The 26505-nt window shown below is 49.3% G+C and overlaps 2 protein-coding genes across 2 annotated transcripts in view; one reads left to right on the forward strand and one right to left on the reverse strand.

Annotated features, from left to right (window-relative positions):
* Positions 1 to 52: 52 nt before the first annotated feature.
* Positions 53 to 26505, reverse strand: part of LOC130207536 (regulator of microtubule dynamics protein 2) — a 27760-nt gene continuing 1307 nt past the window's right edge. Inside the window, exons 2-10 of the mRNA XM_056436181.1 lie at positions 25449 to 25864; positions 11400 to 11559; positions 11221 to 11323; positions 10352 to 10412; positions 2559 to 2634; positions 1142 to 1219; positions 917 to 1015; positions 328 to 381; positions 53 to 253 (exon numbers count right to left, since the gene is read on the reverse strand). Coding sequence (XP_056292156.1) covers positions 53 to 253; positions 328 to 381; positions 917 to 1015; positions 1142 to 1219; positions 2559 to 2634; positions 10352 to 10412; positions 11221 to 11323; positions 11400 to 11559; positions 25449 to 25864 — 1248 coding nt within the window. The remainder of the gene's footprint in view (positions 254 to 327; positions 382 to 916; positions 1016 to 1141; positions 1220 to 2558; positions 2635 to 10351; positions 10413 to 11220; positions 11324 to 11399; positions 11560 to 25448; positions 25865 to 26505) is intronic.
* On the forward strand, positions 18293 to 20625 carry LOC130207138 (uncharacterized). Its single transcript, XM_056435613.1, has 3 exons — positions 18293 to 20006; positions 20276 to 20350; positions 20468 to 20625. The coding sequence occupies exons 1-2, from the start codon at positions 18337 to 18339 to the stop codon at positions 20346 to 20348; spliced, it is 1743 nt and encodes a 580-aa protein (XP_056291588.1). The 5' UTR covers positions 18293 to 18336; the 3' UTR covers positions 20349 to 20350; positions 20468 to 20625.

Here is a 26505-nt window from a genome sequence, read left to right on the forward strand (position 1 = left end):
CCTTCCTCCCTCCCTCCCCTCCTTGGTCACGGTGTTCATTGAGGAGGCAGTCCTACACATCTCCCGGGCCTCGGCCCTCCCTCCCTCCCTCCCTCCCCTCCTTGGTCACGGTGTTCATTGAGGAGGCGGTCCTACACATCTCCCGGGCCTCGGCCCTCCCTCCCTCCCTCACCTCCTTGGTCACGGTGTTCATTGAGGAGGCGGTCCTACACATCTCCCGGGCCTCGGCCCTCCTCCCCAGGTCTTTGTAGCACTGCCACAGAGAAAACCAGAAATAAGTCTCTGCACAGTAGATCAGACGATGGAGGTTCTGGTTCTGGTTCTGACCTTAGCGAGAAACACATAGTTGTGTTTGGAGTATCCCGGCTGGATCTCCTCCACCTGTAAGAAGACACATGTTATTCATCTTAAAGACAGGTGATGTCTCCATAGAGCCACCAGGTGAACCTGACTGTCTCCATAGAGCCACCAGGTGAACCTGACTGTCTCCATAGAGCCACCAGGTGAACCTGACTGTCTCCATAGAGCCACCAGGTGAACCGTCATGTCTCCATAGAGCCACCAGGTGAACCTGACTGTCTCCATAGAGCCACCAGGTGAACCTGACTGTCTCCATAGAGCCACCAGGTGAACCTGACTGTCTCCATAGAGCCACCAGGTGAACCTGACTGTCTCCATAGAGCCACCAGGTGAACCTGACTGTCTCCATAGAGCCACCAGGTGAACCTGACTGTCTCCATAGAGCCACCAGGTGAACCGTCATGTCTCCATAGAGCCACCAGGTGAACCTGACTGTCTCCATAGAGCCACCAGGTGAACCTGACTGTCTCCATAGAGCCACCAGGTGAACCTGACTGTCTCCATAGAGCCACCAGGTGAACCTGACTGTCTCCATAGATATATTTGGGGACCGTACCTTTAAGAAGTTCCTCAGGGCGTCCTCCACCTTCGCACTCGGAGGCTCTCCGAACAAAGTGGCGGCGACTTTCCTCTCGATCCACGACAACTGAGCCACCTGCACACAGCCGCCAGCCAATAGCATCGCAGTCAGAGGGATCTTTAAAAAGCACCGCTGCCCTCTCTGGTTCCAGTGTGTGCGTGTGTGTGTGTGTGTGTATATTGCATCGGGAGGGTCACTTACGGCGTAACACCAGCGGCCCATCAGGTAGTAGGACAACGGGTCAAGAGGCTTCAGCTGGATGGCTTTATCCAGATGATCCTGAGGACACACACACACACACACACACACGCACGCACACACACACACACACGCACACACGCACAGCGTGAAGATGTACACAGTGAATTCATGACCAGCTTCACCGACCCACAAGTATTTCTCACACACACACACACACACACACACACACACACGCACACACACACACGCACACACACTCTCTAAGAAGGATTCTATTTTAAATGCTGGATTATATCCTCTCCTCTGGCGCTCCACGGCCGGCTCTCTCTTTCACCTGTCAAGAGTTGTGCAGTGGAGGGGGAGGAGGAAGCGGGGTGAGGGGGAGGGCGGAGAGAGGAGTGAGGCGGGGTGAGGGGGGGGAGAGAGGAGTGAGGCGGGGAGGCGGGGAGAGGAGTGAGGCGGGGTGAGGGGGGGCGGGAGAGAGGAGTGAGGCGGGGGTGAGGGGGGGAGGCGGAGAGAGGAGGTGAGGCGGGAGTGAGGTGGGGGGGGTGAGGGGGTGAGGTGGGGCGGGAGAGGAGGAGGCGGGGTGAGGTGGGGCGGGAGAGAGGAGTGAGGCGGGGTGATGTGGGGGAGGAGAGAGGAGTGAGGGGGGGGTGAGGTGGGGGGGGGCGGGAGAGAGGAGTGAGGCGGGGTGAGGTGGGGGGGGAGAGGAGTGAGGCGGGGTGAGGTGGGGGGCGGAGAGAGGAGTGAGGCGGGGTGAGGGGGGGGGGCGGGAGAGAGGAGTGAGGCGGGGGTGAGGTGGGGGGGGGGGCGGGAGAGAGGAGTGAGGCGGGGTGAGGTGGGGGGGGAGAGGAGTGAGGCGGGGTGAGGGGGGGGGAGAGGGAGGCGGGGTGAGGCGGGGTGAGGTGGGGGGGAGAGAGAGGGTGAGGGGGGTGAGGGGGGGAGAGAGGAGTGAGGCGGGGTGAGGGGGGGGGGAGAGAGGAGTGAGGCGGGGTGAGGGGGGGGGAGAGAGGAGGAGGCGGGGTGAGGGGGGCGGAGAGAGGAGTGAGGCGGGGTGAGGTGGGGGGCAGGAGAGAGTGAGGCAGGGGGTGAGGAGGGGGGCGGAGAGAGGAGTGAGGCGGGGGTGAGGGGGGGGGGCGGGAGAGAGGAGTGAGGCGGGGGTGAGGGGGGGGGGCGGGAGAGAGGAGTGAGGCGGGGGTGAGGTGGGGGGGGGGCGGGAGAGAGGAGTGAGGCGGGGGTCAGTAGATTAAAAAGCTAACGGGCCGTTGTCCTACACTCTTGCCTTACGCAACCCTAGCGGCAGTAGGCGTGGCTTCCTGGCTCAGAGATACGAGTAGCCCCTCCCCTCCCCATGCCCTGAGCAGGAGGCCCTGAGCAGGAGGCCCCGGGGCCCGGCTGCTCCCTCACTACCACCCACCTTGAAGATGTAGCCGTACTTGATCTTGTTCTGCAGCGTGTCGTACTCGGCCATCAGGCCGCACAAGATGGCGTACCTGTGGAGACGAGTGGAGGGATCAGCTGCAGGTCCACAACAAGGAAGTTCAAAGTGATTGCCACAGAGTTGACCCCCCCCCCCCCCCCAGAATATTTGCATATTGTTGTTTCAATGTGCATAAGAAGGAATTTAATGAGGGGCAGGAATTTGAACTCCAGGGGCATCTAAAAAGAAATTGGGGGCACTTTTTGAAACTTGTGAAATAGCATTTTACGTTTATAACAATAATAAATATACTTATTTAGGCTTAAAGGATATGGGCAATTGTCATTAAAATGTCAATAATTAGACTATTAGGCAATAATTAGAGTATTTATTATATTAGGCAGTAGTCTACAGATTTGTTGTGTTTATTTATTTTTTTTAAACAAATAACAGACAATCATATTCAATATTAAAAAGGTCGGCATGGCGGCGCTGATGCCAGCTGGAGTCTGAGCGTGCCCAGAGCTGTCTGACACGTGCGGATGGATTCATGTCTTATTTTAAACCGGCTACTGTCATGAAGGATCCTCACCACCCCAACAACAGACTGTTTCAGCTGCTGCGGTCAGGCAGGCGCCTCCGTAGTCACGCTGCAAGAACAGAGAGACTGAGACGGAGTTTCTTTCCTCAGGCCATCAGGATTGTGAACTCCGACCTCACCAGGACCCCCACATAGACCCACACAACTGCCCCTCTTAGGCACACACACACACACACACACACACACACACACACACACTTACTGTAAATATTGTGTTGTTTTTTATTGTAAATAGTGTGTACTTGTTGCCCTTGCACATTCCTGCTGAGCATTGCCACTTTCATTTCACTGCACACCCTGTGTGTGTATGTGACAAATAAAACATCTTGATCTTGATCTTGTTCAGCGGTGCAGCTCTCACTGCCTCCGCCTCTGGACTGGGATCATGCATTACCAATACATTTGCTCTTTTTTGTATTTTTCTGAATTAATCAATCTTAGTTGGAGATGTAGTTGGCGGTGCAACCCCAAAACAGATTGTTTGTGTGTTTGTCATGGCAGAGCTTCACAACCTCACGGGAGCAGAGGTGCTATCTGTCTGCAGCCGTCCAACGAAAACACGCCGCTGGATATGTGTGTGTGTGTGTGTGTGTGTGTGTGTGTGTGTGTGAGAGAGAGAGAGGCGTTGAGTGAATCCATCACCGAGCCAGAGCCCAGCTGGCCTCCACGTTTTAATTCGGGTTTGAGCTCCAAATAAAAGAGTTGCTCACACTTTACAGCTGGGAGCAAAGAGCCGGCTCGATATCGTCTCTTTAGTTTTTTAAATGGTTGTTGCTGGATAAAACACAGTTAACAACTATTAGACGGATTGCCATGAGAGATAGTCACGACCCCTTTAGAGGCGTTCACGCTGTCATGTGAACAAACTTTCATTTTCCACCAATACTTTGGTTTAGAAGCTGTTTAATGGTGACAAACATCCCAAACTTCTCATACAGTGTGTCATATGTGTAAGTGTAATGGCGTGCAATGGTGTATTAATGGTGTGTAATGGTATATAATGGTGTATAATGGTGTATTAATGGTGTGTAATGGTGTATAATGGTGTATTAATGGTGTATTAATGGTGTGTAATGGTATATAATGGTGTATTAATGGTGTATAAATGGTGTATTAATGGTGTGTAATGGTGTATAATGGTGTATAATGGTGTATAATGGTGTGTAATGGTGTATTAATGGTGTGTAATGGTATATAATGGTGTATTAATGGTGTATAATGGTATATAATGGTGTATAATGGTGCGTAATGGTGTATTAATGGTATAATGGTGTATAATGGTATTAATGGTGTATAATAGTATAATAGTGTATAATGGTGTAATGGTGTATTAATAATGGTATATAATGGTATATAATGGTGTAATAATGGTATAATAATGGTGTATTAATGGTGTATTAATGGTGTAATGGTGTATATAATAATGGTATATAATGGTGTATTAATGGTGTATATAATGGTGTGTAATGGTGTATTAATGGTGTAATAATGGTATATAATGGTGTATAATGGTGTAATAATGGTATAATAATATATAATGGTGTATTAATGGTATATAATGGTGTATTAATGGTGTATTAATGGTATATAATGGTGTATTAATGGTGTGTAATGGTGTATAATGGTGTGTAATGGTGTATTATGGTATATAATGGTGTATTAATGGTGTATAATGGTGTGTAATGGTGTATTATGGTATATAATGGTGTATTAATGGTGTATAATAATTATTAATATAATGGTATAATGGTGTGTAATGGTGTATATAATGGTGTATAATGGTATTAATGGTGTATTAATGGTATATAATGGTGTATTAATGGTGTATAATGGTGTGTAATGGTGTATTAATGGTGTATTAATGGTGTATAATGGTGTGTAATGGTGTATTATGGTATATAATGGTGTATTAATGGTGTATAATGGTGTGTAATGGTGTATTAATGGTGTGTAATGGTATATAATGGTGTATTAATGGTGTATAATGGTGTATTAATGGTATATAATGGTGTGTAATGGTATATAATGGTGTATAATGGTATATAATGGTATATTAATGTGTGTAATAGTGACGGTTGGAGTTGTGGTCAAAGTCCTCGTGCTTCTGTCTTCTATAGGAATCATTTACATTAAAGTCTTAAAATAGCAGATTTAGTTCTAACTCTTTGCCCCATGTGGTATTCGGTCTGAGGCCACGCCCCCTGTGGAGCTGCAGAGAGGCGGTCCCTAAACCCAAGGGACAGCCGCTGGGTTCAGAGGAGGGCCGGAGGGACTCGGACCGACGCAGCCAGAGCGACTCGAGGACTCGAGGGCGGCGGCCGGCGTGAAGCTGCACGGGGTCCACCCCCAACGACCCCACATGACCCCATGTGACCCCTCATGACCCCAATGTGACCCCTCATGACCCCAACGACCCCAATGTGACCCCATGTGACCCCAATGTGACCCCATGTGACCCCACGCCGTCACACCCCCCGGGAGAGAAACCACCCCACACTTCACAGGCGGAGCTCTTTAATGTTATTTAATATAATATGCATAACTGTTTTCATTGCGAACAACTGCCCTGAAAATAACAATCATTGAGTTTTTTAAAAAGCCATTTGTATATATACTACCGTTCAAAAGTTTGTCTCTTAGAAATGTCCTTATTTTCCAATGAAGACCACATTAAAGGAATCATAAAGACATCTCTACATAGTTAATGTGGTAGTGACTATTCTCTGGTGTAATGAAGTCTACATAGTTAATGTGGTAGTGACTATTCTCTGGTGTAGTGAAGTCTCTACATAGTTAATGTGGTCGTGACTATTCTCTGGTGTAGTGAAGTCTCTACATAGTTAATGTGGTAGTGACTATTCTCTGGTGTGTAATGAAGTCTCTACAGTTAATGTGGTAGTGACTATTCTCTGGTGTGTAATGAAGTCTCTACATAGTTAATGTGGTAGTGACTATTCTCTGGTGTTAGTGAAGTCTCTACATAGTTAATGTGGTAGTGACTATTCTCTGGTGTCATGAAGTCTCTACATAGTTAATGTGGTAGTGACTATTCTCTGGTGTAATGAAGTCTCTACATAGTTAATGTGGTAGTGACTATTCTCTGGTGTAATGAAGTCTCTACATAGTTAATGTGGTAGTGACTATTCTCTGGTGTAATGAAGTCTACATAGTTAATGTGGTAGTGACTATTCTCTGGTGTAATGAAGTCTCTACATAGTTAATGTGGTAGTGACTATTCTCTGGTGTAGTGAAGTCTCTACATAGTTAATGTGGTAGTGACTATTCTCTGGTGTTAATGAAGTCTCTACATAGTTAATGTGGTAGTGACTATTCTCTGGTGTTATGAAGTCTCTACATAGTTAATGTGGTAGTGACTATTCTCTGGTGTAATGAAGTCTCTACATAGTTAATGTGGTAGTGACTATTCTCTGGTGTAGTGAAGTCTCTACATAGTTAATGTGGTAGTGACTATTCTCTGGTGTAATGAAGTCTCTACATAGTTAATGTGGTAGTGACTATTCTCTGGTGTAATGAAGTCTCTACATAGTTAATGTGGTAGTGACTATTCTCTGGTGTAATGAAGTCTCTACATAGTTAATGTGGTACTGACTATTCTCTGGTGTGTAATGAAGTCTCTACATAGTTAATGTGGTAGTGACTATTCTCTGGTGTAATGAAGTCTCTACATAGTTAATGTGGTAGTGACTATTCTCTGGTGTTATGAATCTCTACATAGTTAATGTGGTAGTGACTATTCTCTGGTGTGTAATGAAGTCTCTACATAGTTAATGTGGTAGTGACTATTCTCTGGTGTGTAATGAAGTCTCTACATAGTTAATGTGGTAGTGACTATTCTCTGGTGTAATGAAGTCTCTACATAGTTAATGTGGTAGTGACTATTCTCTGGTGTGTAATGAAGTCTCTACAGAGGTGTGTAGAGGCCCATCTCCAGTGTTCTGATAGTACATTGTGTTATCGCCTAAGAAGACTAGCGGAGGGGTAGAAAACCCCTTAAACCCTCTTTATGCGAGCGCAGCTGAAAACATTCATGCTGCTGAGAGAAGATATAAAACTGGCCTTCCTTTGAGCCACAAGAAGAACAACATTAATATTTACAATAAAAATCATTATTTATAACCTCGTCAACGTCTTGACTACATTTTATATTCATTTGATAAATAAAAGTGAGAGTTTTCATGAAAACCCCAAACTTTAGAGCTCCATGTTTCCCGTGTTGGTGAAGTGAAGATCTTCACTGCCACCAACTTCTCACGCGCCGCTCCTTTAAGGCGGCGTTAGAGGAAGAAGATGCAGTGACTAACACGCAGTCGGGCTCCCACGCCCTCGTTCGACCCCGGCCTCCCCGTCAACACGCGTCACCGCTTCTCGCCACAAAGCGGCGAGCTCCACGTGGCCTTCAGCCACCGGCCCGACGCCGACCGACTGAACCACACGACGTCATGCTGCAGGTGTGTGAGGAGCTCCGCCTGCTGTCACTCAAAGCTGCGAGTGACTCTGCATTATTATTATTATTACGGATAATGCGTCTCCAATAAAAAAGAAGCTAATCGAGCTAATTTACGCGAATCAAAATAGATTATTTAAAACCTCTTTTGGTGGGAATTATTAATTTATTATAGGTTCTGAACACGCAGAGTCGTTTGTCATAAACAGTCATCAATTGGAGATAAAACCGGTTTGTGTGTCATCAAACTTGAAGTTTCAGAATAAAGGTTTCTGGCTACCGTCCAATCAAAACCCGCCTCGTTAGGGACCAGAACCAGTCCTGGTTTTGCTGATCGGAACTCACAATGAATACTGAATCTGAAGTTAATGAACGTATTAGAACAATAACGTTCTAGAATCAACAACAAGCGTCGCCCTCCTATGTGACGACTCATCGGAAATCTATATACATGTACATTTATTTCAGCATCATCATAATCCAGCGTCAGAAACACACGAGGGCGAAGGGCAGAACTGAGGCAACAAATGCCCCCAGCATGTCCTCTCAGAATTATGATCATTTAATAGCGTTTTACTTTAGTTATTGGTTGTGTCTGTGTTGCCTGTACTAGGTATAGGTACACACACAAAATCAATAAATATAATATTGAATTATAAAAAAACAAAGAAATAAGTTATAATTGTTAATAGTTGTAATAAATGTAATAACAAAAAATAACCACAAAGAAATAGAAGTCAAATGTAAAATGTTTGTCTGATTTATGTTTTCAGAAAACACTTTAAATCTGTAGACTATTGCCTAATCGACATATTATTGTAATTTGTATGACAATTGCTCATATACTGTAAGCCTAAAGAAGTTTATTTCAAACGTTTCAAAAAGTGCCTCCAATTTAATTTTAAATGCCCCTGGAGTTCAGTCAACCTAACCTTCATCGCCCCCTTCATCGCCCTCTTCATCGCCCTCTTCATCGCCCCCTTCATCGCCCTCTTCATCGCCCTCTTCCAGCCGTGGACTCGGCGTCTGATTAGCAGTCAAGTTTTGACACGAGCCGCGTTTCAGATGAGGAATGTGCAGCAGCGCTGAGGCCTGCATGCACGCACACGCACACGCACACACGCACACGGGACTCCTCACAACTAATTAAAAAAGCAAGGGGGATTTCTTTCGCTGAGTCGGAGCGACCGGCGAGGGCGACGAGGGTTGGAAGAACATTCCCCTCGACTCAAAGAGAAGCGGCCATCTTTAAATGTCCACGAGCGCTAGACAGATACAGCAAAAATGTCGTTTTGAGTTATTCATTTCTTTCCTGTGGGACAAGTCAATAAACTACAGAAACAAGTCAACAGAACATGAAATGCATGACAGCGGTCACGGGAGGGCCAGTGGTGGCATCCAGCGTGACGCCAGTAAACACGGCTCGTGTTCACGTTCATCAAACTGAGGGCTAATGACCTGCAGGGAGGAGATGCTCAGGGGGCGTGGCATGCAGGGAGGAGATGCTCAGGGGGCGTGGCCTGCAGGGAGGAGATGCTCAGGGGGCGTGGCCTGCAGGGAGGAGATGCTCAGGGGGCGTGGCCTGCAGGGAGGAGATGCTCAGGGGGCGTGGCATGCAGGTAGGAGATGCTCAGGGGGCGTGGCCTGCAGGGAGGAGATGCTCGGGGGCGTGGCTTGCAGGGAGGAGATGCTCCGGGGGGCGTGGCCTGCAGGGAGATGCTCGGGGGTGTGGCCTGCAGGAGGAGATGCTCGGGGCGTGGCTTGCAGGGAGGAGATGCTCCGGGGGGCGTGGCCTGCAGGGAGGAGATGCTCGGGGGGGGGTGTGGCCTGCAGGAGGAGATGCTCGGGCGTGGCTTGCAGGAGGAGATGCTCCGGGCGTGGCCTGCAGGAGGAGATGCTCAGGGGCGTGGCCTGCAGGAGGAGATGCTCAGGGGGGCGTGGCCTGCAGGGAGGAGATGCTCGGGGGGGGGGCGTGCCCTGCAGGGAGGAGATGCTCGGGGGCGTGGCCTGCAGGGAGGAGATGCTTGTGGGCGTGGACTGCAGGGAGGAGATGCTCGGGGGCGTGGCCTGCAGGGAGGAGATGCTCGGGGGGCGTGGCATGCAGGGAGGAGATGCTCGGGGGCGTGGCCTGCAGGGAGGAGATGCTCAGGGGGGCGTGACCTGCAGGGAGGAGATGCTCGGGGGCGTGGCCTGCAGGGAGGATATGCTTGGGGGCGTGGCCTGCAGGGAGGAGATGCTCGGGGGGTGTGGCCTGCAGGGAGGAGATGCTCGGGGGGTGTGGCCTGCAGGGAGGAGATGCTCGGGGGCGTGGCCTACAGGCAGGAGATGCTCGGCGGGGTGTAAAGGCTATAAACATGCAGTGATGCTCTGCCACTTTTTCCTTCTTTATTTTGACCAAATATGCACCTTTTCTTTGCATTGTTGTTGATTCTCTCTTTGTCTCCAGCCCCCCTCTCCCTCTGTGTGCTTTTTTTAATACCTGAGTGAGCATCCACTCAAATGCTGAGGGCCGGCTGCTGGAGGGCCGACGCGTCACTGACGAGCACAGCGCCTCTCACCTGGGGAAAGTACCTGTGTCTACGCTTTTCATTGTGAAACAGTTTTAACTGGATGAGAACGCAAAACCACCGGCGAGTGCCCAACTGGGGCTCAGCGACGGGAAGTCACATGCCATGAAACTGAATCCAGGATCGATGTGAGAGGAGGAAAACGAGGCGAACCTACCACAGGTGGCTGTCGGCACACGTGGGGTTGAGGCTCACGGCCTCCGCGCCCATCTTCTTCCCTGAGAGCAAAGGAAAGACAATGATGCTCCACAAGAACGTGAACTCCACACACTCGATTCAGCCGGGACGTTCTCACAGAACAAGACAGCGTGGATTGGTGGAGACGACAGTGTGTTTGGGTTTTCCTGCATAAGGAAACGGCGCAGGGCACCGCGTCAAAGAATACAAACGTTTGAAATCCTTCATCGGCCTGTGGAAAAGCTGCACTAATAACATGGTAATGAATGTTAGGTCTGAGGCCCTGTTGCTTTAATTAGCCGTGTCAACAGACAGTGTGTGATGCTCACATGGGGAAACCATGGCCAGTTTGGATTAGCGGCACATTGACGTTGAGGCTGTCAGGCCGCGGCGCTCTTTGTCGAGTGCTTAGCGAGTGGAATACACATGTTGGGCGTCACGCGGACGGGTCAGGGTGCATTGGGTGTCACATCTATCTAGAAGATGTACTATCTGTAGGAGATGGACCTGGTTTCCTCCTGGGAAAACACGGCATCGTGAAATGGCAAACTTTGGTTTTTGAGAGATTTTTTAAATAATGAAGTCTTAGTTGACGTGTCCACTTGTTTGTATGCGTAAGCATGCATGCACTCTTTTAGATCATGCTTTCCGATGTAGCTCTTGAAGTATGTAGGTGCACGTCGGTATAACGAGGCAACCGCTGGTTCTGACTACGTGCATTCTCTCGACTGGCCAGGAGGGGGCGACTCATCAGAACCATTTCTGATGATTCACTGCGGGTCACCGCCTGAAGCTGACGTACCTGCAGGAGTCAAACGAGCTGCAACACAATGACTTTCAGCAGATTACCAGTTTCCGCGTGCGTCTTCTTCTCCTCCAGAGTGGAGCTGATGTCGTGGAGATCACAGTAAGCCCGGGTCAGCCGCCAGAGAAATGATGATTTCTGTCCAAACTACGGGAGTAGAGCAGAGTGTCAGGACACGCCGCTCCGCATCGATGGCGCTGCGGGATCCCGGCAGGCAACGCACCTCCTCTCTGCGCTGCAGGAGGAGCTCCAGACTCCGCCTCTTGTCGGACTCGGGGCCCTGGCGCAGGCTGTCGATGCTCTCCAGGAGGACGCACAACTCGTCCACCTGTTCCTCATCGCTGGGCTCCTCTTCCTCAGAGTCCGTGAGGGCGGTCATGTACCTGAACACAGGGGTCATCCACATGGTGACCAATGGGTGTCAAGGACTTTAAACCAAAGTTACATGACCAAACATTTTGTGAAATCTCTGTGCATAACATGAAAAAGTGAGAAATGTCGTATTTAAACTAACTGAGGATTCCAAAGCATACCGTTTATAACCTTAAATTACACGAATGAATGAGAGACGATAGTTTAGATTAAAAGAGTAAACATGCATGTCTTTTCTGTTACGGTGCGTTCACTTGCAGCGAGGAAAATGTGGGAGTATGAAAGAGCGTATGGCGGCTTATATTTAGAGCGTTGTCCTTTTAAAAAGCATATCTTATCTGCTTTCGGCTCCCTCTACCAGGACGGGCTTTGGCCAAGGCCGTGACTGGAACAACAACTCCCCCGAAGATCACTGAAGCGAGACTCTCTCTCATTCCCTTCCCCCTATCCACAGACACCTGTGGTTGTTTTCTCCCCAGGACCCTTCAAGGCTATCTCCATGGCAACGACCATCTTGCGGTCTGGGAACTTTGTCTGTTGTGGACTGGGGGAGGACGACACACCAGGCCACTCACACACGAACTTCAACACACTGATATGCAATCACTACCCCCACCCCCCCGTCCCACGCCTTCGCCTGCTTTGCCCCCCCAGGGTGACAGGACGGGGTCTGTGTCCGGCGCCGTGACGGCTGACGGACCGGGCTGGCTGCTTGTCGGTGCTGGTTACCTTCTGCCCCCAATGGATGGGCTTAGATCACCCAGTCTTTGGATTACCTCACCTCCCCCCTTCCTACTCGTTGCAAGTCATGTCTAAGATGTATGTGCTTATGTGCAATGGTTTATTTTTATTTTTCTCCTGCTCCCACACTGTACCCCTCTAGGGGCATAGTCGGGGGGTTGCTTTTTCTTTTTCTCGCCTCTCTTCCCTCATGTTATGCTGTAATTTTTCATCCACCCTTTCCAAGATGGCACCGCGGACGGCGCCTCGGTGTCTTGGTGCGCGAATCTTGCACCTTCCGCCAAAGAAAATTCCTCGTTTGTGAAAACATTCTTGGCAATAAACCTGTTTCTGATTCTGATTCTGATTCTGATAAAACTCAGCATAAATGCACATTTACAAAACTTTTGGAATATTTTTTTTCTCTCCAATGACTTTTCCAGGACTGGAAATAACCATTTTAAAATTCCAAGACTTTTCCAGGTTTTCCATGACCGTCTGAACCCTGCGAACGAACACGACCGATCACACGGGACGACGTGCTCACTTTCTCTCTGCTGTCAGCTTGTGCCACTGAACTTCATGGAGGACGGAATTGAAAGGCAGAACCGGAGCGCCGGTTCTCGACACCGAGCCCCAGGACACATCCAGGTACATCCAGATGTCAGATCAATGGAAGGCCATCTTCACCCTCGTATCAATCACACTCATAAAGAGCATCTTTGACAGCCGGTATCTGCCAGCTGCTGATCGATAACGGATCCTTCTCAGACTGCGGGTCTGTGGCAGCGGGGGGTGTTTAAGCTCGGCTGCAGAGTGGGTGGAGCGGGGGTGTGGTTCAGGGAATGGTGTCTGATTGTCATCAGCTGGTCTGAGGACAATCAGACCAGCTGATGACAATCTGGGTTTGTGTATCTGCGAGGCTCTGTCCCCATAAAGGAGGTGGACAGGAGGAAGAGGGGAGCCATGAGCAGAGACACAGTCGGCGGTCAGAGCGCTCAAATAAAGCACGTTACCAACGTTCCCTCTGGTTGCGCATTCCTTGGTGCTTAGGGGGGGGAAAACCTACCGGTGACGGCCATGAACCTGTCACACTGGAGCCAAACGTGGGACCCCTTTAAAAAAAATGGAGAGCATCGAACAAGACCCAGATCTGCCAACCCAGCACGTGATGGTGCTGGGGCAGATGCTGTGTCAGATGGCAGCAACGATGAAGGACTGGGCGGAGGCAGACCAGCAGATACTGGGGAGGCTCCTGGTCCAGGCAGAGGAGCGGACTCGGGCCCTGGAACTGCTCGCTGCCCAGACCGCGGCGGCTACACCTATCCCTTCCCCCTGGGCGGGGGTGGAGCTTAAGAAAATGACGGCGGAGGACGACGCACAGTCATTTTTGGAGACGTTCGAGACGGTGGCGGAGGCATGCGGCTGGCCAGCGGGGGAGTGGGCGGTTCGCCTCCTGGCCCTGCTCACCGGGGAGGCGCAGACGGCGGCCCTGGGCCTTCCCCCAGCTTCACGCCACAGTTACACGGACGTGCGGAAAGCGGTGATAGATCGGCTGGGGCTGACTCCGGAGGATCACCGGCGGCGGTTCCGCGAGACGACGATGGGGCCCGATGACCGGCCATTCGCATACGCGCAACGGCTGAGGGACGCCGCGACGAGGTGGCTGCAGCCCGGGAGCACAAGAGGGGCGCAGGCGGTGGCAGAACGGGCGATCCTGGAGCAGTTTGTTGGAGGGTTGCCGGCTGAAACGTCGACGTGGGTCTGCTGCCACCGCCCAACATCGCTGGAGGCCGCCGTCACTCTGGCGGAGGACCACCTGGCGGTGCACCCCGGCGGCCAGGCGGACAGCGACGGCGCACTGGCTCCGGCCAAGCCGATGCAGGCCCTGACGCGACCCATACCGGCCCCAGTAAACACCGGCACCCTTCCCAACCCACAGGTAGTCCCTCAAACACCAGGGCAGGAGTGTTGGAGGTGCAGACAGCCCGGACACATCCGGTGGGAGTGTCCGCTGAGGGAGGTGGGCCAGGTGATCCGGGTTGCCGGCTCTCCAACACCCTCCCCAGGTCCGGGAGCGACATACCGTGTACCGGTAAGAATCCAGGGGGGTGTACATCAGGCAATGGTGGATTCCGGCTGTACAGTCTATGATCCACCAGAGCCTGGTTCGACCAGGGGCATTGGTGGAGGCATTGTGGGTGAAGATAAGGTGTGTGCATGGGGACATTCACGAGTATCCCATGGTGTCAGTGGAAATTAGACATGGGGGTAAAAAGCATAACGTGAAGGTTGCGGTTAGCTCCCGCCTTACGCACCCCTTAATCTTGGGAACCGATTGGCCAGGGTTTGATAAGTTAATGGGGAAGGCTGCGGGGGTGCGTTCACGGCAGACAGGGTCATGCGGTGTGTGCGCCGTGCTCAGCGGTGACGCGAGGTTGTCCGACACTGCAGACGGGGAGGGGGAACCGGTGGAGCCTCCTATGGCGACTCCTCCGGCTCCCGAGTTTCACTCCATGGAAGATTTTCCACTCGAGCAGTCTCGGACGATACTCTACGCTCAGCCTTTGACTAAGTGATAAGAATTGATGGTCAGCTGGTGCGCCTGACGCCGCAGACATATCCGCACTTCACATTGATCAGGGACAGACTGTACAGAGTGAGCCGTGACACTCACACAGGGCAGGAAAGCACCCAGTTGTTGGTGCCGAAGAGCCGCCGGAAATGGTTTTCCAGGCGGCTCACTATAACCCGATGGCTGGTCACATGGGGTATGATAAAACTCTGGACCGGATAATGACCCGATTTTATTGGCGGGCATCCGGGCGGATGTCGCCGTTGGTGTGCGTCCTGCCCGGAGTGTCAATTGGTAAACCCTCCGGCCATTCCGAGGGCACCTTTGCGCCCTCTGCCATTAATGGAGGTTCCATTTGAGCGTATCGCTATGGACCTAATCGGGCCATTTCACCGGAGTGCACGCGGATATCGCTTTGTGTTAGTCTTCGTGGATTACGCAACACGATACCCGGAGGCGGTGCCCTTGCGCAACATTTCTGCAAAGAGTGTCACGCAGGCGCTGTTTCAGGTCATCTCCCGAGTCGGAATCCCGAAAGAGATTCTGACTGACCAGGGCACCCAGTTCATGTCAAGAACACTGAGAGAACTTTACGGGTTACTGGGCATCAAGTCTATTCGGACCAGTGTGTACCACCCACAGACCGACCGTCTGGTGGAGCGTCTGAATAAGACTTTGAAGTCCATGATCCGTAAATTTATTAATGACTTTAAGGTTTAAGGGTTTAAGGTTTTTTTATTTGCCATCTGTGCCTAGACCAGCAGTCCAGACACATCGGAATTATTTTTGCAGGGTTCTCCGAGTCAAGAGGTACAAAACAACACACTATAATAACAGTAACAGTAACAATAATAGAAATATGAAACATATCTCCAAAAAAAAAACACCGTACAAAAAACACTGTACATAGTGTGGTAATGTGTATGTATGCAATATTTACAGTATAAACAGTAATAAGTATGTAAGTAGGCTAGTGCTGTACCTGGCTTGTAAAAGGAAAGAAGGAGGGGGAGGGGACAGTGATATGGGGATATTGCACATGTTCAGATGTTGGGGGAAGGTTGTGTGGGGCTATTGCACTGATTGTAGTGTTGCGCATTTTTCACAGTTTCAAGGAGTGCCTCTTTCTCAGTAGCTGTGTTGTGCCATCAGTCTGACTGTGGCAGGGAAGAAGCTGTTGAAGAAGCGTGTCCTATGGGTGACGATGCTGTCCGCTCTGATGAACGTAATTGGGATAAATGGCTTGACGCTCTGTTGTTTGCAGTACGGGAGGTTCCCCAGGCCTCCACGGGATTTTCTCCCTTTGAACTTTTGTTCGGCAGGAATCCACGGGGGGTGCTCGACCTCATTAAAGAAAACTGGGAGGAGGGGCCGAGCACCAGTAAAAACGAGATCCAACACGTCCTGGACCTGCGAGCAAAGCTCCACACACTGGGTCAGCTGTCACGTGAGAATTTGCTCCAGGCCCAGGAGCGTCAGCAGCGGCTGTACAACAGAGGTGCCAGGCTGAGACAATTCACACCTGAGAGAAGGGACTTATTTTGCTTCCTTCTTCCAGCACTAAACTCCTCGCCAACTGGCAAGGGCCCTTGTGGTCACACGGAGTGCGGGATGTCGACTATGAGGTGGTGCGTTCTGATAGGGGCGGAGCTACACAGATTTACCACCTCAACCTCCTAAAAGCATGGAGGGAGGCGGAGTCTGTTTCTCTGGTGTCCTCGGTATCTGAGAGAGAGGAGCTGGGACCTGAGGTCCCAAAATCCACCAATCCGGCCTCGCTCCTTTGTGAAGACCGTCTCTCCGGGACCCAGAAAACAGACATTGCCCGGTTGCCAAAGCAGTTTGCTGACGTGTTCTCTCTCCTTCCAGGACGCACAAACCTCATAGAGCACCAGATTGAGACGCCTCCGGGCGTGACGGTGCGTTTACGACCCTACAGGTTACCTGAACACAAGAGAAAGGTGGTTCAGCGGGAATTGGCTGCAATGCTGGAGATGGGGGTAATAGAAGAGTCCCACAGTGCCTGGTGTAGCCCCATTGTTCTTGTGGTCAAGAAGGATGGGTCTATTCGGTTCTGCGTGGACTATCGCAGGGTGAACGATGTGTCACGGTTCGATGCTTACCCAATGCCCCGGGTCGACGAGCTCCTGGACCGACTGGGCACTGCGTGTTTCTTTACGACACTGGATATAACCAAGGGCTACTGGCAGATTCCTCTGTCGCCAGAGTCTAAGGAAAAAACGGCCTTCTCCACTCCGTTTGGGTTATACCAATTCACCACGCTTCCTTTTGGGTTGTTCGGGGCCCCAGCCACCTTTCAACGCCTAATGGACCGGGTGCTGCGTCCGCACGCTGCATATGCTGCCGCCTACCTGGATGATGTGATCATACACAGCACCACCTGGGCGGAGCATGTGCAGCGGTTGGGCGCGGTGCTGGAGTCCCTGAGGCAGGCGGGGCTTACGGCCAACCCGGGGAAGTGTGCAGTTGGACGGAGGGAGGTACGGTATCTGGGGTACCACTTGGGCGCCGGGCAGGTGCGCCCTCAGGTGGACAAGACCGCCGCCATCGCAGCCTGCCCACGGCCCAAGACTAATAAACAGGTGAGGCAGTTTTTGGGGCTGGCGGGCTATTACAGGCGGTTCATCCCGAACTTTGCGGAGCTGACCAGCCCCATGACTGACCTGACCCGGAAAGGTGCCTCAGATCCGGTCCAGTGGACGGAGCGGTGCCAGTTGGTGTTTGAGGAGGTAAAGCAAGCTCTCTGTGGGGAACCGCTCCTCCACACACATAACTTCTCTCTCCCTTTTACTCTGCAGACGGATGCGTCGAACAGAGGGCTGGGGGCCGTTTTGTCCCAGCAGGTAGGGGGGTTTGACCGCCCCGTGCTGTACACAGTGTTGTGCACGAACGCGTTCAATGAACGATCGTTCATGAACGCGCTCTTTTTTTGCCCGAACGGGAACTGAACGTTTCATTTTACCGATTGATGAACGTTTAGAGAACGCGTTCGTTCTGGTGCTCTTGAACGCCGCTCATTCATAGTTCATATTCGTTCACGAGGTTGCCAGATTTTCTCAGAACCCCCCAGGCGAAAACCAGTTAAAACTCACCGAAAACGTAGGATGAAAACAACCCAAACTGGCCACCCACTCTCATACCTGTCGCACTAACAAATACGTCATCAAATCGCGTCACATAGATGGAGTTAGCACGGATGAAAATGGATGAAGACAGCGCCTTCAGAGTTTACGCCTATTTAAAAGACTTTTATACAAAAATCGGAACTGACCCAGACAACAAAAACTTAACGTTTGCTTGTAAACAATGCCCGCCTGGTTTACAGAAGAGAGTGAGGACATCGACGTCATCCACAGCAAACCTCAAGCGGCACATTGAGCTAAAGCACCCGGCTAGCCTAGCAAGGCACGTGCGTGTTTATAAAAACACAACAGCAACTGCGAGCCAGAGCAGTTCTAATGTCCCCACACAGATGGCATTAACCGCATTCAGTAGCGGCTCCGGTTTCTGTGTCACCCAACCGCAGCTGGACAACTTGGTGATGCAGTATATTATCGGAGACCTGCAGCCTTTGAGCAAAGTTGAGCGGCCAGCTTTCATCAACTTAATTAAGGGGTTGCAGCCATCCAAAAAGGTGCCATCAAGAAAAAAAGTACAGACACTGTTGAACAAGAAATATAAAGAAAACATATGTGAACTTAAGGCTAAACTCTCTGACGTCGAAGTTGTGTGCACAACAGCAGATTGCTGGTCAGCTGTGAATAAATCATTCATGGGCATCACTATCCACTGGTTAAACAAATATGATGTTTCTGAGAGACACTCTGCAGTACTGGCATGCCGGCGGATTAAAGGAGCACATACACATGATGTATTGGCAAAAGTATTGTCAGATGTCAACAAAGAATTTAAAATACACAACAAGGTTGTGTGTACAGTAACAGACAATGCTGCAAATTTTGTCAAGGCGTTCAACTGTTTTGGGATGGATGTTGTTCATGACACTGAAGAGCCAGAGACTGTTGGAAGTGAAGATAGTGAACCAGAGTCAGCTGCTGCTGCTGCCAGTGAGAGCTCAGACGAAGATGACCAGATGGAGCCTGAGCCTCTCTCAGATCTGAATCATCCTTCTCTCCCCCCTCACAGAAGGTGCATGGCTCACACCCTGAATCTAGTGGCCAAAGATACCGAAAAGGTAACTGAAAAACGCTACAAAGCAATGTCAAGGGCTGTTTTTGCGAAAGCATCTGCTCTGTGGAACAGGGTTAAGCGGAGTCCAAAGGCTTCTGATACTGTGGAGGAAAAGATTGGGATTGGCTTTGTTGTGCCAAATGACACAAGATGGAACTCTGTATTTCTGGCCATGGAGCGACTGTCTCGCATTGCAACATTAACTACGAAGGCAGAAATGAATGTGGCTGTCACCTCTGCAAATGATGCAACTCCCCTACATGAAGAGCTGATCCTGCACACTGTGAGTGATGAGTTTGGCTTTCGTCGATTCTCACCAGATGAAGTCAACTTCATACACAATTTTGTAGATGTGATGAGGCCTTTGGCACTCGCACTGAACATCCTCCAAGCAGAGAAGAACATCTATCTTGGGTACCTGGCTCCAACCATTGTACAACTGCAATGTCATATGAATGACCTGTTGGATGAGAGCATGAAACCCACTGCTGCAGAAGGTCTCATTACATGCCGTCCCCTTATAAAGAGCATCTTGCAGTCACTGAGCACAAGGCTGGCAGGTCTTCTCGAGAAGAGGGAGCACATACTGTCTGCTATGCTGATGCCAAGATTCAAGGGAGACTGGGTCCAAGATGAGGAGAAAAGGATACAGTACAGATTGATGCTGAAACGAGAATTTCAAAGCTTCCACTATGATGACTCCGATGCAAGAGACTCAGGTCAATCCCCATCCAGTGGTGAAAGTGACAAGAAAGATCCTGCAGTTTCATTCTTTAAGTTTAACAAACGGAAAACTGAAGTGGACACTTATTTGGATGCCCCAACCACAGATGGGTTGGACGAATACATGACATTTCCAAAACTGAAAAGGCTGTTCCTAAAATACAACACTGCACTGCCCTCAAGTGCACCAGTAGAGCGGCTCTTCAGCATCGGTGGTCAAATATTCAGGTAGGGATGAACTGTGATTATATTCCATAATTACTATGCTTTAGTAATAATAATAACAGTAAATATCCATCCTCAGTCAGTCATTGTTCTGTCTTGGTGATATCATTCTAAAGCTTATGCAGCAAATAGTAATTGTGGTTTTCAATATAAAATGTCAGCCAAATTATTGTAGTGATTGCATCAGTACACAATTCCTTTAATACATATTACTGTTACTATTTTTGCCACAATAATGATGATGTTAAAAATTCTTATTTAATCTCATTCAGATCCAGGAGAAACCGGCTGGGAGATGCAAACTTTGAGAGGCAGCTGATCTTGAATGCTAACAAAAAGATTTGAAGGTATTTGTTGTGACCTGTTTTTTGGGCTATAGAAGTACAATGTATTGCCAATGGAGATGTGTATATGGATGTGCAGAGGCTAGCTGCATACAAATAACAGCCTTTCTTGTTTTGCAGGAAGAAAGAAACCGCAGATCCACCATTGCTTTCTTTAGGTCACTTTTCAGTATAACTGAAATGGAATTTGGAAAATGATTTGAAATGAAAAAACATTTGCATCTTAAAGGACTATAGTCTTGTTTTTGTTTTCATAATAAAGACCATTCAAGCAGCAAGTTTTTCCTCACGTTTTGAGAATATACAGTAGGGCTGAAAGCTGCAGGTGCCATTAATGTGGACTGAATGGGTGGCAACAAAGCGTTAGGGAAATGACAGTATTTTGAGGGCTGTCGCTTCAATGCTAATATAAACCCTGGTTAGATAAGGATTCAAAATTGGATACGAATATGAATCTGACACATAGTTTCAATGTTAAAACTGATAAACAATAATTGCTGTCTGTGGTTCTCTACGGCCGTGGCGGCAATAATGTGGACAAATAATAGCTCCCAGCAAAATGTTAAAAAAAAGAACTAAAAAGAACTAAATAGTTCATTTTTGAAACCATGAACTTTAGTTCATATTTTTGAAATATGAACTATGAACTGAACTAGTTCATTTTAAAATGTGTGAACTGAACTTTGAACTAGTTCATTTTCTACGTGAACTTTCCCAACACTGGCTGTACATCAGCCGCAAGCTGTCGGAGAGGGAGGGCAGGTACAGCACGGTGGAGAAGGAGTGCCTCGCCATCCGGTGGGCGGTCGACTCCCTGCGCTACTACCTCCTGGGACGCTCATTCACCCTCTGGTCGGACCACGCCCCGCTCCAATGGCTCCACCGCATGAAAGATACCAACGCCCGAATCGCTCGGTGGTATCTGGCTTACAGCCTTTAATTTCAAGGTGATCCATAGGCGGGACGCAGATGGTCGTGGCCGACTTCCTCCCGCTCTCATGGGGGAGGGAGTAGGTTAGGCCGGATGTTGCCCCGGCCTAAGTCGGGCGGTGGAGGTATGTGGCAGCGGGGGGTGTTTAAGCTCGGCTGCAGAGTGGGTGGAGCGGGGGTGTGGTTCAGGGAATGGTGTCTGATTGTCATCAGCTGGTCACATAGTTAATGTGGTAGTGACTATTCTCTGGTGTAATGAAGTCTCTACATAGTTAATGTGGTAGTGACTATTCTCTGGTGTAATGAAGTCTCTACACAGTTAATGTGGTAGTGACTATTCTCTGGTGTAGTGAAGTCTCTACATAGTTAATGTGGTAGTGACTATTCTCTGGTGTAATGAAGTCTCTACATAGTTAATGTGGTAGTGACTATTCTCTGGTGTTATGAAGTCTCTACATAGTTAATGTGGTGGTGACTATTCTCTGGTGTAATGAAGTCTCTACATAGTTAATGTGGTAGTGACTATTCTCTGGTGTCATGAAGTCTCTACATAGTTAATGTGGTAGTGACTATTCTCTGGTGTAGTGAAGTCTCTACATAGTTAATGTGGTAGTGACTATTCTCTGGTGTTAATGAAGTCTCTACATAGTTAATGTGGTAGTGACTATTCTCTGGTGTTATGAAGTCTCTACATAGTTAATGTGGTAGTGACTATTCTCTGGTGTAATGAAGTCTCTACATAGTTAATGTGGTAGTGACTATTCTCTGGTGTAGTGAAGTCTCTACATAGTTAATGTGGTAGTGACTATTCTCTGGTGTAATGAAGTCTCTACATAGTTAATGTGGTAGTGACTATTCTCTGGTGTAATGAAGTCTCTACATAGTTAATGTGGTAGTGACTATTCTCTGGTGTTAGTGAAGTCTCTACATAGTTAATGTGGTAGTGACTATTCTCTGGTGTAATGAAGTCTCTACATAGTTAATGTGGTAGTGACTATTCTCTGGTGTAATGAAGTCTCTACATAATTAATGTGGTAGTGACTATTCTCTGGTGTTAGTGAAGTCTCTACATAGTTAATGTGGTAGTGACTATTCTCTGGTGGTAATGAAGTCTACATAGTTAATGTGGTAGTGACTATTCTCTGGTGTGTAATGAAGTCTCTACATAGTTAATGTGGTAGTGACTATTCTCTGGTGTGTAATGAAGGTGGCGTCATACTCTTTGACCACCAGGTGGCTTTGTGAGTCTCTCTCTCTCTATCTCCCCCTCTCTCTCCCCCTCTCTGTCTCTCTCTCCCTCCCTCTCCCTCTCTCTCCCTCTTTCTCTCGACAAATTTCCCCTTGGGGATTAATAAAGTATATTTAGGGTCCTCGTCGACTTCGTCGTAGAGGAACCTATTGTTTTTCTAGTGATTATTATTATTATTATTATTATTAATCTCTCCCCGGAAACGTCGACTGTCCGTACCCCGTACGCCCCAGCAGACTGAAATTTCACATGCAGGAGCAGACTGGTGAAAATTTTGAGATTATTGAGTTTTCGTATTAGTATATTAAGAAATGGCTCTGTAGCGCCCCCTAGAAAATTCGTTTTTCAATAGCTATAGTTTTCTTCCGCCGATCACCGATTGACTTGAGATTTGGTCCACAGGTCAGAATTGACCAGCTCTACAAAAAAGCCTCTCAGACCCCTAAGCTCCGCCTACTTAGATTTTCCGCCATTTTGAATTTCTTTAAAAACAGTTTTTTTCCAACTTCTCCTAAACGCTTGGTCCGAATCATACACAACTTGTTGTGGTTCATTATTGATTCAATGTCATCATAAATCTTCGAAAGATAGTTAATATGTCATTGCGTTCAAAGGATATGGACCAATGAACATCCAAGGGGTGTGGCCTTATTTGTAAAGACACCTAACTTCCAAATCACTTGGACTATCCTCACCAAATTGGTAGCCTATGTCCACAAGGACACCTTTAACCTACCTTAATTTTTTCATAACGTTTGAACATTAGCGCTATAATCAATCCCTCAAAATATGCCTTTTTCATGATTTTATGGGTTAACTACTCCTAGAGCTTAAACCCGATACATTCCAAACTTGGCCTATATGGTCTTGAGACCTTTGTCTTGAAATGGCCTTAAAAGATTTCAATAATATTAAACTTTGTCGCCATGAAAATTGACGTTGTTGTAACTCAGCCATACATAATGGAATCTGCTCCATATTTCTCATACATCATGACATAATGACCCTGAAGACATCCATATGCTAATTTTCCATATGCTAATTTTTTTCTGGAAAAACGCCATTCGCCATGAAAATTGACGTTGTTGTAACTCAGCCATACATAATGGAATCTCGTCCATATTTCTCATACATCATGACATAATGACCCTGAAGACATCCATATGCTAATTTTTCCATATGCTAATTTTTTTTTCTGGAAAGAAACGCCATTCGCCATGCAAATTGACGTTGTTGTAACTCAGCCATACATAATGGAATCTGCTCCATATTTCTCATACATCATGACATAGTGACCCTGAAGACATCCATATGCTAATTTTTCCATATGCTAATTTTTTTTCTGGATTCGCCATGAAAATTGACGTTGTTGTAACTCAGCCATACATAATGGAATCTGCTCCATATTTCTCATACATCATGACATAATGACCCTGAAGACATCCATATGCTAATTTTTTTTCTGGACTTAGCGCCAACTAGTGGCACTAGGAAGTTACATGTTTTTTACTTATTCAGATCGCTCTCAAAATATACCAGAATAGACCTAAGACCTCGATGATGCTTCCCTGTGGAGCTCCGTTGAATCACATTCACATGTAATTTACATGACAAGGTCTAGACTTCACATGGATACACATGATGCATGTATATGTTCACATTGTCACAGTCACCTGCTGCTAACCCTGGACTCGCTCAAATCTGCTCCAAACTTCTCATGCTTCGTAGAATTCAAGGCCTGAGGATATCAACAAGCCTTTTTCACTCAGAGTCAAGCCACCGACTCAAAGTAAAATCAGTGTCGGCGTCCGGCCAGCACCCCGACGCAGGAAGAGGACCCGTTCATCGCTGCTTGCAGCTTTAATTCTATTTCTATTCTATTCTTCTTCTTCTCCCTCTCTGTTTCTCCCTCTCTCTCCCCCTCCCTTTCTCCCTCTCTCTCCCTCTCTCTCCCCCTCTCTTCCCCTCCCTTTCTCCCTCTCTCCCTCTCTCTCCCTCTCTCTCCTCTCCTCTTTCTCTCTCTCTCCCTCTCTCTCTCTCTCTCCCTCCCCTCTCTCCCTTTCTCTCCCTCTCTCCTCCCTCTCTCCTCCCTCTCCTCTCTCTCCTCTCTCCTCCCTCTCCTCCCTCTCCTCTCTCTTTCCTCTCTCCTCCCTCTCTCCTCTCCTCTTTCTCCCTCTCCCTCTCTCTCCCTCTCTCTCCCTCTTTCTCTCTCTCTCCTCCCTCTCTCCTCCCTCCTCCCTCCTCCCTCTCTCCTCCCTCCTCCCTCTCTCTCTTCTCCTCTCCTCTCTCATATCTCTCCTCTCCTCTCTCTCCTCTCTCCCTCTCCCCTCTCTCTCTCTCTCCCTCCTCCCTCTCTCTCTCTCTCTCCCCTCCCTCTCTCCCTCTCTCCTCCTCTCTCCCTCTTTCTCTCTCTCTCCTCCTCTCCTCTCTCTCCCTCTCCCTCTCTCCCTCTCTCTCCTCCTCTCTCTCCTCTCTCTCTCTCTCTCCCTCCATCCCCCTCTCTCTCTCTCCTCTCCCTCCCTCTCTCTTTCTGTCCCCCTCTCTCTCTCTCTCTCTCCTCTCCTCTCTCCTCTCCCTCCTCTCCTCTCTCTCTCACTCTCCCTCCTCCCTCTCTCCCTCCCTCTCTCCCTCTCTCTCTCTCTCTCCTCTTATCTCCCTCCTCCTCCCTCTCTCCTCTTTCTCTCTCTCCCTCTCTCCCCTCTTTCTCTCTCTCTCCCTCCCTCTCCCCCTCTCTCCCTCTTTCTCCCTCTCTCTCCCTCCCTCCCCCTCTCTCCCTTTCTCCCTCTCTCTCTCTCCCTCCCTCTCTCCCCCTCCCTCTCTCTCCCTCCCTCTTTAAATATATCACTCTGTACATCACAGACGTAGAATATCTTGCAGATCGCGGACATGTGGGAGGCTCCATCTTGCAGAAGGTGTACTCACCCTCCCTCGCTCTCGGCCTCCTCGGAGCTCCGCCCCCCGGCTCCGGCCCCGGCGCCCGCCGCCCTCTTCCTTCGCGTCGGCGTGGTCCTGCAGTGGGGCCGCGCCTCGTGGCGCCCCCTCAGCTCCAGCCGGACCTGGTCCTGCAGCGTCGGCAGGGCGCTCTTCAGCGACCTCATCTCGTCCTTCAGCTCGGACACGCAGCGGATCAAGGCCTCGAGGCACCGCAGCACCTCGGCCTGACCCCTGGGCGGCCCGGGGTCGTCCGCCGACACGGCGCCCGGTGCGTCGGCGCCGCGCGGCCACGAGCCTCTCCTCCTCGACCTGAAGCCACGGTAAAACGCCGCGGCCAAACCGACGCCCGCCGCTCCGGCCAGCGCGGCCAGAACCAGCACCTTGCTGTCTGCCATCCTGCAGGTCTGAGGGGACCAGAGGGGGAACCGGTCCGGTTACAGGTGACACTGATCACAACATATCGATCAAACAAGGAGAGCTGCTACAAGTCCTCAGGACAAAAGGCCTCATTTACATATTTAAACAGAACATTTCAGAACTCTTGTAATCCAAGAGAACTGCTGTGAGGTGGTTCACATCAGTTCCCTGTTCTCCACCTGTAGGGTCTTCAGAAGTGTCCTTTTACAAAGTCTTTCACATAGCCAACACTAAGGTTCAGACCCTTCAGCCTCATCATTCCAGAGAGATGATCCTCCTGAAAGTGCTTTGTTCTTCTTCGAGGCAAACCTGAAACTTTCACTGTGTTTCATCTGTTTTACTCTGAACCAGGAACACAAACACTGAATCCACACAGCTGAACAACAGCTCTCATGGGGGGCCACAAGTATTCACAAAGTCCTTGTGGTTGCAGATACACTCTCTTTAGTATAATATGTGTGTGTGTGTGTGTGTGTATATATACATGTATATATATACATTTACAGTGACAGAACACAGAGGCTGAAGCCCTCACATGTGGTAATAAGAAGTCATTTGGCGTGTTTGCTTTGGAGGACCTGAAGCAAACTGATTCCTGTTCAACATGGATCCTGCATGTTGTCATCAT

Source organism: Pseudoliparis swirei, chromosome 17, assembly GCF_029220125.1.
Source record: "Pseudoliparis swirei isolate HS2019 ecotype Mariana Trench chromosome 17, NWPU_hadal_v1, whole genome shotgun sequence".
NCBI lineage: Eukaryota > Metazoa > Chordata > Actinopteri > Perciformes > Liparidae > Pseudoliparis > Pseudoliparis swirei.